The sequence below is a fragment of the Apostichopus japonicus genome, chromosome 8, assembly GCF_037975245.1.
Source record: "Apostichopus japonicus isolate 1M-3 chromosome 8, ASM3797524v1, whole genome shotgun sequence".
Classification (NCBI taxonomy): Eukaryota; Metazoa; Echinodermata; class Holothuroidea; order Aspidochirotida; family Stichopodidae; genus Apostichopus; species Apostichopus japonicus.
This window is the reverse complement of record NC_092568.1, coordinates 34073169-34084456: the sequence shown is the minus strand read 5'-3', so window position 1 is coordinate 34084456 and position 11288 is coordinate 34073169. Positions and strand designations below refer to the sequence as shown.

The 11288-nt window shown below is 38.2% G+C and overlaps 1 protein-coding gene across 1 annotated transcript in view; it reads right to left on the bottom strand.

The window, feature by feature from the left end:
• Nucleotides 1–467: 467 nt before the first annotated feature.
• LOC139971703 (uncharacterized) overlaps nucleotides 468–11288 on the bottom strand; it is a 28670-nt gene continuing 17849 nt past the window's right edge. Inside the window, exons 6-10 of the mRNA XM_071978417.1 lie at nucleotides 9051–9108; nucleotides 8275–8333; nucleotides 5527–5560; nucleotides 4547–4764; nucleotides 468–1438 (exon numbers count right to left, since the gene is read on the bottom strand). Of these exons, the coding sequence (XP_071834518.1) occupies nucleotides 4559–4764; nucleotides 5527–5560; nucleotides 8275–8333; nucleotides 9051–9108 (357 nt within the window). The 3' untranslated portion in view covers nucleotides 468–1438; nucleotides 4547–4558. The remainder of the gene's footprint in view (nucleotides 1439–4546; nucleotides 4765–5526; nucleotides 5561–8274; nucleotides 8334–9050; nucleotides 9109–11288) is intronic.

Here is an 11288-nt window from a genome sequence, read left to right as displayed (position 1 = left end):
CAGCTTATCGTAATAAACTATTCTAAGTCTCAGCTGATAAAAAGTTGACTAACGTGTAAGTCACTTTAACTCAAATAGAACACTCATAAAACTTGTGTGGATCCTAACATAGGCCCAGACAAGTGAAAGCCTAGCCTAACCTTCTTGCAATAACAGTATTAGTACAATCAGATCAGTGGCGGAGCGTCCATACAGTCAGGGAGGGGGGGGGGCGGATGGCTTACCAGTCAAAACGTCCCTTTACCAAAACGTCCCCATTGTTTAAAAAAACGTCCCCGTTGGTCAAAACGTCCCCGTAGGTCAAAACGTCCCCGCCTATCACATTCATTCACAGTTGTGAATATATATTAATTTTAACTTATAATTTGGCTAAGTTATCGGCATGCAAGTTGGATTACAGGCGCTACATAAATCATGAAGGACTATATCGTTTAATTATATTTGGTATGAAAAAGGTATACACTAAATTTAAGGAAAAAAAAAAATTAAGGAAAACAAAAAATATATACAAGAGGAATTAGAAAAGAATTTGGATGCGTATACTATACAATATATATATAGTTCTACAAACAAGTTCTACAAATGTTAATAGTAAAAAATCTAAACTAAACTATACTTATCCTTACTCTTTGATTTGAACTAAAACATCCACACTTGCATTCCAACTGATTATATAAGCTGGGACGTTTTGGTAAAAGCGGGGACGTTTTGGTCTTAAAAAAGCGGGGACGTTTTGACTGGATACCGGCGGATGCACCCCCCCCCCCGACAGACTCAAATGGACTGCTGACTAACGTTACATAATGTATGATCATTCAACATTTGTGAATTATTCTTTCAATTATCTTACTCAAGTTACTGTTCGCTCACGGAAAGTATAACTTCATCGCTCGCGGAACAGAAGTAATATTCACGGTGTGATCATGGTCATCTCGCAACGCTAATTTGGTTGGCTCTTCACCACAGTATACCATAGGCTTACTAGTCAGCCGCCATCTTAGATCAGACCATTGGTCTATTGTCTGAGACCTAAGCAGTGACAACCTGAGACATCCACGCCTCCGAGAGTACATCATCTCGTCACCATCGAGTATAGATAATATTACAGTGCATGAGAGATTAACAACTCAAATATTTTGAAAAGATAGAAAATAAGCGGATTACGAGGCCAGATCCGGGAGCCGCCAGCAGCAAGATCCTGCCACGATGGACAGCGGACGAGAAATGACTCCGCCACGCTACCTTTTCGAAAAGAAACTGAAAACTTCATAGCTGATCAACAGGTATCCTTGTTCACAAGCATCAGACCTGGCAAAGTTGTAAATACGCTTGAGGGTGCATAAAATTACAAAAGTTTCCACTTCACTGCAGTAGTTATATCCTTCAGAATCTTTTCTATTCAACGCAGTCCTGTGGCTCATTAATGATCGTTTAACTTCTGTAAAGATAATATAAGACGAGAATATAAGACGAGAATATAGAAAGAACATAAATTATATCACAATGCAAAGAAACAAATTATGAAGAGTCACATTCGTAAGCAAGGCAACAGTCAGGATGTAGGCAGATATGTACTGAACACAATATGGCAAAAGATTATTTCACTCATGGTCACACCCATGACTACTGCCAGCAGGCTTCATAAGTCATTATATTATGAATGATGTAACCTTTATAGCATATTCTATATTCCACATGTATTCATAAAACTTTGACACCGAACACTCCATAGATATAGACTGTTGGCTACTCAATCAAATTATTGTAACAATAATTGTATTTGTTATTGAAGTTTTTTCTTTAAATTTCCTTCTTGTTTCCGGAATAAGCGGGTAAATGGCTTGAGCAAAGTGTTTTTCCATGTTCTGAAATTTAGTCAAAACAAAACTCTGTATTTGCATAGACCCATCACCTGTGTCAGAGGCTATGCATCCAATCACTAGACGGCTGTTTTCATCACCCAATATTTCTGGTGTATTCTTTTAGCACTGGAAAATTCCATGTGAGACTAGCAAGCATGCCTGTAATGATTTTAACACACAGGCGAAGAGGGAATAAGGCAGCCAGCTGACAGATAAGATATCAGAATGTAAGTCGTGATAATATAAGGCAAAATTAACCATATTTTGGCTAAGTATCTGATTGGGATAATGTTAAAGATCTACTAATTTAATTGAGTGTTAGTATGAACTAAGAAACTTGTTGTATTCAGTGTAAGACCCAAATATGTCTCACGATAGATATTCTGAAGAGTCATTAAACTCAAGTGAGCCAATCTCACAAAAGATCTTCTTATGTGCTATCTACTTGAGAGCGATATTAGTTTAGTTTAGTCGGGGCAAAAAAAACATTCTCAGGCAAGCTGTTCCACGCATTCACAACCTTATTAGAGAAAAAGTAATGCCGAATATTAATCCTACTTTGTAACTTCTGGAGTTTAAGACAATTGACTTCTGGTACAACTAATATTAGCAAACATGAAAAAGTCAGTGAAGGATAAATTTTAAAGCCATACACAACCTTGAAATCCCGAATCAAGTCATTACATAACCTCCTAAGCTCCAGTATGGTGGGATTCAGCAGCTGTAACTGCCTACAAGGAATTCACACCCTTTAAGGAACTAATCATCCTAGTAGCCCTCTTCTGGACCTTCTGGAGTACTTCCTTATCCTTAGCAAAATATGGGTTCCAAGCCAGCACAGCATACTCCAGATAAGGCATAACCAACTGCTTATAAAGCCTAACAACTATATGCTCTTTCAGAAACTGAAGTTCCTCTTATAGCAGCTTCGAGACAATGTCTAGAGGATTGCAGAGATGAGTCAATGTAACCTAGGTCTCTTTCAACAAAGACCTCCTACAACTCCCCACCATTAAGAGTGTAGGTATACTTTTGGTTACTACTGCCAATATGCATCACATAAAAAGCCTTTTTAATTCCCCAGTGAATGAGGTCGCCAAGAGGAAAATCCTGTAGCGACTAGATCTTTATTTTTTCCAAATTCTGGTCGCCCAGAATGAAAATGTGATCGCCAATTTGATATGCTAAATATTAGTACAAAAAACACTATAGGCCTAGGCTCAACAATGGGACAATACCGTAACGTAAACGATAGCTACAGTACCACTCACGTATAACTGGACATGTGTACGCGCACAGAATCGTATAAAGACGCATTAACATGTACAACAATTTAAGAACTGCTTACCGTTAAATACTGGCGTAAAACAATACATTTCGTAGTTATTCCAATAAAGATCCACAAACGATAAAAATGCTAAGTAGAGCTTACTTAAAGAGAAATAGAAACTGCATGTCTATGGTCATTTTAAGTATCCAAATACTATATAAAGAGATTCAGTTCACCGAAACACCCCTTTCCTTACCACATGAAGAAAACCGTCTTTTATAAATTATAGTTTATTAGTACCTTACAGTACTTTACATTTGATACAAAAGTTACCTCTACAACAGCTCCCCAAAATTTTTGTGTGTCACAAAAAGTTTAAAACTCACAGTACCATTAATAATTTGCATATTACACCACAATTTACACTCGGCGTCCAGATGGCGGGAAAATGTTCAATGTGTTGTTGTTGTGTCGTTCCCATGGTGCGATGAACTTGGGCAAGTTCGAATGTCGATGACCTACTTATGTTCCTTGACCAGTATCAATGGGAATTAGATGCAAGTTACAACGGTATGGTACGTAGACCACTATGACATGTGTGTGTAGCAGTCTTAGGAATTATTGTTGCTCTGAACTTTGCGAAAATTTGGAACGGGAAATCCATTCAATATTAATTTTATAGCAACGTGCGTTTAGTCAGTAAGTACATTTCAGTTTTCATAAGGCATTGGTGAAATGTTCAGTTGCAACTAGCATTAATTTTTCCAGAAATTTTATTTGCCAGTCGAGAATTATGGTCGCCAATGCGACCATGGCGACCGTGATTCACGTTGCATTTATCAATATTGAAAAGCATTTGCCATCTTAGACAAGGAGAAAACCTTATCCAAATCCATTTGTAATTTCGCAGCATTGTTTTTGGAGACCTCAGAATACGGTTTGGTGTCATCAGCAAACTTCCTGGCTGTACACAAAATATCTCTGTCAATGTCATTTATCATTTATATAGGCAACAAACAACAAGGGACCCAAAAAAGACATTTGTGGAACCCCAGTAGTAACATACTGCCAAGAAGAAGAACAGCCTTTAATTACCACCCTTAATTACCACCCTACAATTAATGAAAGAAAAACTATGAATCACTACAAAGAATGTATTACTCTTATTAAAGGCAGGTATCCTAATATTTGGGTCTGTGTATTTGCCTTTTAAGCAAGTCCCTATATGTTTTATTGGGATTGTAATTTTTTCATTACCATTATGGTTTGAGCAATTAATTGACTCTCCAACTTTACGTAAAGGAGTGAAAAATTGTATATATTTAGCCTTCCCTTTCCCTGTACAAACCCATGACTAACTAAAACTAAATAGGTATTGTCAAAATTGTCAAGTATTTCAAAGGTGGAAACTTGCTTTTTTCTTAATTCAAATTGGCTCCTCCTTTCCTGTCTCTTTGTTAAGCAATGTCAGGTGACCCCATCCGGAGAAGTCCACAGGTCTGAATCTTCCTGGTAACCACTTCTTTGTGTGATTCTGGTCGATGCTTTCTACCTCAACATCAAAAGTATTTACTCTGATTCGGCGTGATTTCTTAACATTCTTGAACACCATAGGCATCGTTGAACATTGTACTGAAATGAAAATTGACCTACAATATCATACCTAGGTAAGGTCTTCTGTAAGTCAAAACAGGAATACCAGTGTCCTCAGCTTTTGAATATTTAAAAGGACTGGTACTTTCCAACTTTAAAAGGACTGGTACTTTCCACTTTTACTTTTCATTGTTTAAATAATCTACTGTCACCTACCATTCAAGACAAGTCTGCTGTGTCTACATAAAATTGTTCCATTCATTTGGCATAATTAAAGAAGCTGTCTGTCACGATTTGGCAAACAATTTCAAAAAGCTTACCAAAAGTGTTTGGTATTACTCAAACCAAGCTAGCAATTGGTCAAGCAAGGACACTCCCATATAATATCACCAAGTCTTGTTAATTGCAAGTAAGACCATTTTGTTTAAAAGCAAATTACGTGATACAGTAGCATAATGTGAACATCACAATCTGCAGTTTAATTGTATGAAATAAATTAACATTGCATCAGGCTTTCAGCATAACAGTGCATACAGTAATACTGCACAGTAGTGCAAACAAGACTTTACTTGGTTAGTACCTAGTAGGAATAATACATGTCACAGTGTTGTGTAATTTTGATCATTTATCAATCTGAGCATTATATGCATTTTTTGTACATCAAGGTGCATTAATTGGCAATAGTCTGTACTGTATTTGATCAAGAAAAAGAACAGGTATGATCTTGTCTTATAAACCAAGATTGAAAGTAACTTAGTTGTAAATTATATAAGAAAGGAGACATGGAAAGCAACGGCTCACCTTGGGGTTTATTTTCTTTATCAGTGTCTGATGACTGCAGGAAGAAACAAAACATATCTAAAATTAAGAACATGAATCTCAAGAGCTCTGCAAATACATTTATCAATATTTGACTACATATATGGATGATTGAAAATTGAACTTTGATTCAGTTTGTAATCCAGCAGATTCCCAGCCCCTCACAAGAACATATTGTCATCCCATTTAAATGCATCATATCAAATCTTTACATACCTCTAAATGTCCCAAAAGTGTACGACAAAAGCATAAGTGTAGGCTTAATGACTTTTGCTTTGTTATGAATAATTTCAATACTGAACCAAGTCTAGCTTAAATATTTACACCTATGCTGTTGACAAAAAGTATTACTTAGAACTTTGACTTATCTGGTTAAAACAACAATTTTTTATCACTTACTAACATTTGGCTCTTAGTAGCAAAAATATAGCAGAAATGTCTTTCACACTACAAACAAAATCTATAAGAAGGAAAGCGTGTTAGAGAATTTTCCATGTTAATGTAAACTAGGGTTTGCACGGGTTATCCGGGTACCCGCCCGACGCGATACTACCCGGTTCCTAATTTATTACCCGAATCCTATGCAAACTGTGATTGAAAAATAAAAATTGGCAAATCGACGGTTAGGCAGATTTCCCATTGACTTAGTGTGGTGTTACAGTACGCTACCATGTGGTCGAAGATAACAGCGAAAACGAATGTTCCCGCACGACGCGATACTACCCGGTTCTTAATTTATTACCCGAATCCTTCGCAAAGTGTGATTTTTTTTTCAAACCGATGGTTAGGCAGATTTCCCATTGACTTAGTGTGTTGTTAGGCTACCATGATTGTGGTCGAAGATATAACAGCAATAATGAAAGTATTCCATTGGTATCTTATAACTGCATCACAATTTCAGCGGTATAGGCTAGATTTCCCCCATTGCCTTAGTGTGGTGTTAGGCAACCATGTGGTCGAACGTAACAGCAATAATGAAAATATCCATGGATATCTTATAACTGCGTCACAATTTCAGCAAATAAACAGATGGTTAGGCCAAGCGAGATTTCTCATTGACTTAGTGTGGTGTTAGGCTACCATGTGGAAGAAATTATTATTTATTCATTCGTTTATTTCATGGAAGGAAAGGCTGACAAGGAATTTTACGAGATGTTTACGGATTATAGACGGGATAACTAAAAAATAATAATCGCAAGTGGCTGTTTACTTATCTTTTATTCCAAATGCGATCAAATTGCGCGAATCGCGCGGCTTATGCGAACCCTGGGCCTGCATAATAGATAGTGGTAACGACTGTTTAAGAGCTAAATTGGATATTTAAATGGTGTGATCAGTAGACGTGGAGAGCATGCATAAGCAGCGACGGCAGTGCGATGTTAGTAGTAATGTTAATTATAGGAAGTTATTAACAAGTTAATGAAATAAACAATAGTAAATAGAAATTATTGAGGAAGGTTTTATACCTTATCTTACACCTATGTTTTTGAACATGAAAACATTGTCAGTAGAGAATATGATTCATTTACAATAGCATCCAATATGTCATTTATCGAAAATTGTGATACACAAGGGTAAACAAATTTTTTCCTGGTACTCGGATACTCGACAGGTAACGGCTCTCGGGTACCCAGTTCCCGATTTTTGGACCCGTGTAAACACTAATGTAAACTATGAATCACTACAAAGAATCATATTGTATTAGATGCAAAGAACAATGATAATCTTTTGGTCTGTGTATTTGCCTTTCAAGCAAGTCCCTATATGTTTCATTGGGATTGCCATTTCTTAATTACCATTATGATTGGAGCAATTAATTTACTCTCCAACTTGAGGTAAAGGGGTGAAAGTTATATATATTAAGCCTTCCCCTGCCCTTCACGCACCCACGACTATCTTAAACTAAATAGTTATTAAGTTAAGTTATTTCTCCTGTCCACAATGAACATATGCCATTGTTAAAGTTAGAAACTGTTTATTTTGGACCAGCAATCCATTACAAATTTGCCGTAAATCAATCTCACACATTTAATAAACGTTAATGCTTGATCAATTCAAAATTTTGGACCAGCAATCCATTACAAATTTGCCGTAAATCAATCACACATTTAATACCGTTAATGCTTGATCAATTTGAATCAAACCAGACGTACCATTATTTACTGACATAGTGAATGCATGGCAGAAACTGCCCTGACAGGATAAAACAGTGTTTGAGACTTCAAACACTCAATCCGACTTTAAGAGAAGATGCACTAATTGCTGTTGTTTAAACTTATGAAGTTGCTCTCTCCTAACTGCCTAGAAGTATGATCGGTCTTATTTAATGGCCTTCCTGGTACATCCACTTTGGTAGAGATTCACCTGATCCCTGGTTTGATGTAGTGATGTGTGATTATTACGGCCTGCAGCTGTTTCTTTCTTTTTGTTTGTGAGTGTTGATTTATGATAGTAAACTGGTCACTGTCAACGCCTGGTGTTCAACTGTTGGCATTCGTTTAACAAATCTAAGTGCAACTGCCCTTCCCTTATAACAGCGCAGTCCATTTCATTTACTGCCCAGCATGTTGCCACTATGGTTTGTCTATTGTTTCACACTGTAAATAAACAATCCTCAATATGTCAAGACACTACTAAACATAAAAGGATTTTAGCAACAATTGTTGATCTGCCATTTTAGATTACTTAATCTATCCTTCCAATAAGATATAATTCCTAAACTAAATCTACCTTTTTTCTTTCAGCTGACTTTTTGAATCTGCCAGACTTCCCAGCAGATCCAGATGTTCCTGAAAAATGAAAATAAATAAATTAAGTGCTTCCTCTTAAAACACACTTCATCAAATTAACTTATTTTAGTTTAAACAAGAGCAGACACAAAATTTATCTTGCAGGCCACATTGAAAGCTTGACAAAATCTGCAGGCAGCAACACTTTAAGATGTACCAGTCCTCAATACAAAAATGGAAATGCTACCCTTATACAAGAAAGAAAAGATGAAACAGTTCTACACATGCATTGTCCATCTGTTATGTTGGAATAGCCTATCACAAATAGGTCAATAACTAAAATGCCAAACTTTACATATTGTTCCTTTGGGTCACTCAGTGAGTTCATTGCTTCAGTTGATTTATGTTTGAATAAAACAATGCTCTAATATTACAGGGCTCCATATACCCCCATTAAAAGTTTGAAACCCTCAGGAGCCACAGAACATTTCACAAGGAACTTTCGCACGCAACTTGCTGGCCACACTGTTGCCCACCATTGCTCTACAGCATTCAACTTTAGCTCTCAGGTTTATTAGTCCAGCAGTAGCCCCTAACATGGTTGCTCAGCCTACCTTCAAAAAGGACCCCAAGCAAAGCTAATGACACACTTGAACATACTGTAAGTGCAACAGACTGCCAAAGTGACAGCACTAGCTCTGACTGAGAGATTTCTCATTAACTGCTACAAAGCCAAAGCTCAATGTGTAAATTGATACTTATGAAATAACATCTCACCTGAAGGTGTTTCATCTGACATGTTTCTTCCTTTGTCTGAGAGGGGTTTATCTGATCCCTTGAATGAAGAAAGAAAAAGGGGGAGTCAGATTTGTCTTGGTTGTTAACAGTTTAAAAATTCAAATCCGAACAAAAGAACAGTAAACTTGCATAACTCGAGTACGAAAAGGTAGAGTATAAGGAAACTCATTTGAGCTTGTAATAATGAACCCTCCCATTGAAGCTATGAAACAAAAGTAATTAAGTATAATCTTAATCTAGAAAGTCAATCCCATCACTCAGAACGAGACCTACTGTACCTCATGATTTCTACAATGACAACCCCCAACCCACCCACCCCCCCCCCCCACAATCTCCAGCACTGTAATTCCTAATGCAAGGAAAAAGGTTTAGTGGTTCCGATGCCCAAACATAATTTTATGATCTCATAAGCATGTACTGTATCTATATACTGTACTTGCATTGTACTTGCATTGTATTATCCAAGTAGGTATGTATAAAGCTAATTAGACATACTGTACTATTTTGATCCAACACATTGTTATTGTACTTTACTGTAGGGTACATCCACAGAAATAGAGTTCCTTTCCATGAGACTTCGTACTACAAAACCCTTATTCATCACTCATATCAAAGCGTGACCGGAAAAATACCCCCCAGACAAATACCCCCCGGACGATTACCCCCCAGACAATAACCCCCCGGACGATTACCACCCGGACAGATACCCCAGGACAAATACCGTCCCGGACAACTACCCCCAGGACAACTACCACCCGGACAGAAACCCCCCGGACAATTACCCCCGAGGACAAAAACCCCCCGGACAAGTACCCACCCGGACAACTACCCCCTTGGACGAATACCCCCTAGACAATTACCCCCCTAGACAATTACCCCCCGGATAATTACCCCCGGACGAATATACCCCTGGACATATGCCGTTAACTTTAAGAGACGGATACAGTGACGGATACGCCCATCTTTTTTCGAGTTTAGTTTCCCGCGGGCCTCAACATATACCTTGGTCCCTCGGGCAACTCCGAGAGCATATTTACAATTGGGTCAGGGTGACGGTTAAACTGGCACCACTAGGGTCGTCGTGTGCCCTGGCCCTTATAACCTCCTCCCGACTTTTAAAAAGATTCAAGCTTTTCATATATAAGCCCCCAAAACTCCTGGATAGGGTTTGACAATGGACCGAGGCCCGGGGATTGGGTTGGGAATTGCTCACTGCTGGTAGTAACTATTAATTTACTATTTGTTGTAGTGACACTGTTCTATTATTAATCTCCGAACAATTCAAGCTTATTGCGGCTTACCATTTTCAAGTTTTCTTCTGAGTAATTTTACTTGATGATTTGTTATGTTATGTTAGTTTTTGTATAGCGCTTTATATGGCACAGCCATCTCATAGCACTTTTAATCCCTGGTCATCAGGCTGGCTGCTGAGATTAATCCAGCGCACATACCTTAGTTACCTCACAGGTACCCATTTATACACCTGGATGGATAGGGGCAGTCGAGATAAAAGTGCCTTGCCCAAGGACACGACATAACAGGATTATATATAAAACAAAAGCATTAGCCACTCGGCCTCCACGCTCCTCTTGTTTTGCTTATTCTAAGCTATTTTTTGTGCACGCCATTTTAGGATGGGAGGAGCAGAAGGGAGGGGCGGGGCAAGCACAACCACGGTCCACCCCTCTAGTTTGGTGTGCATGATCATCATCCATACCCCCATGCATTGTTTCATGGACCGCTGGGCTATCATAGTCAAACCCGGTTACGGTGTAGCCCGTTACACCAACAGAATTGCATGTAAGGTTTCATAATAGTATGTACGATTGTATGAAACATAAGTAAAGAAAGAGGCTTGAGACCACGACGTCACTACCATTTGAAAAAACCTTTTCTCTGGTCATTCTGTTTGCAAAAAGAATGATGATAATCTAAGAAATCAATTTAATTTTCCCTAGTTATAAAAACGTTTCATATCAGAATAATAATCTGATGTATCAGAATAATAATCTGATATACAGTACCAGATTAAGAAAATTGTCTTTCATGGCCCTAATGGGCTTTCGTACTACGTAGCTCACCAGCTAAAGGTCCGCTTGGTTAACGGGCTCTTGGGGGGGGGGGGGGGGGCTGGGGCGTATTCTGGTTTAGTTCGGGTAGTAACCTGGGTGAGGTATCTGTGCTGGTGTATTTGTGCGGGTAGAGTTTTCCGGGAGG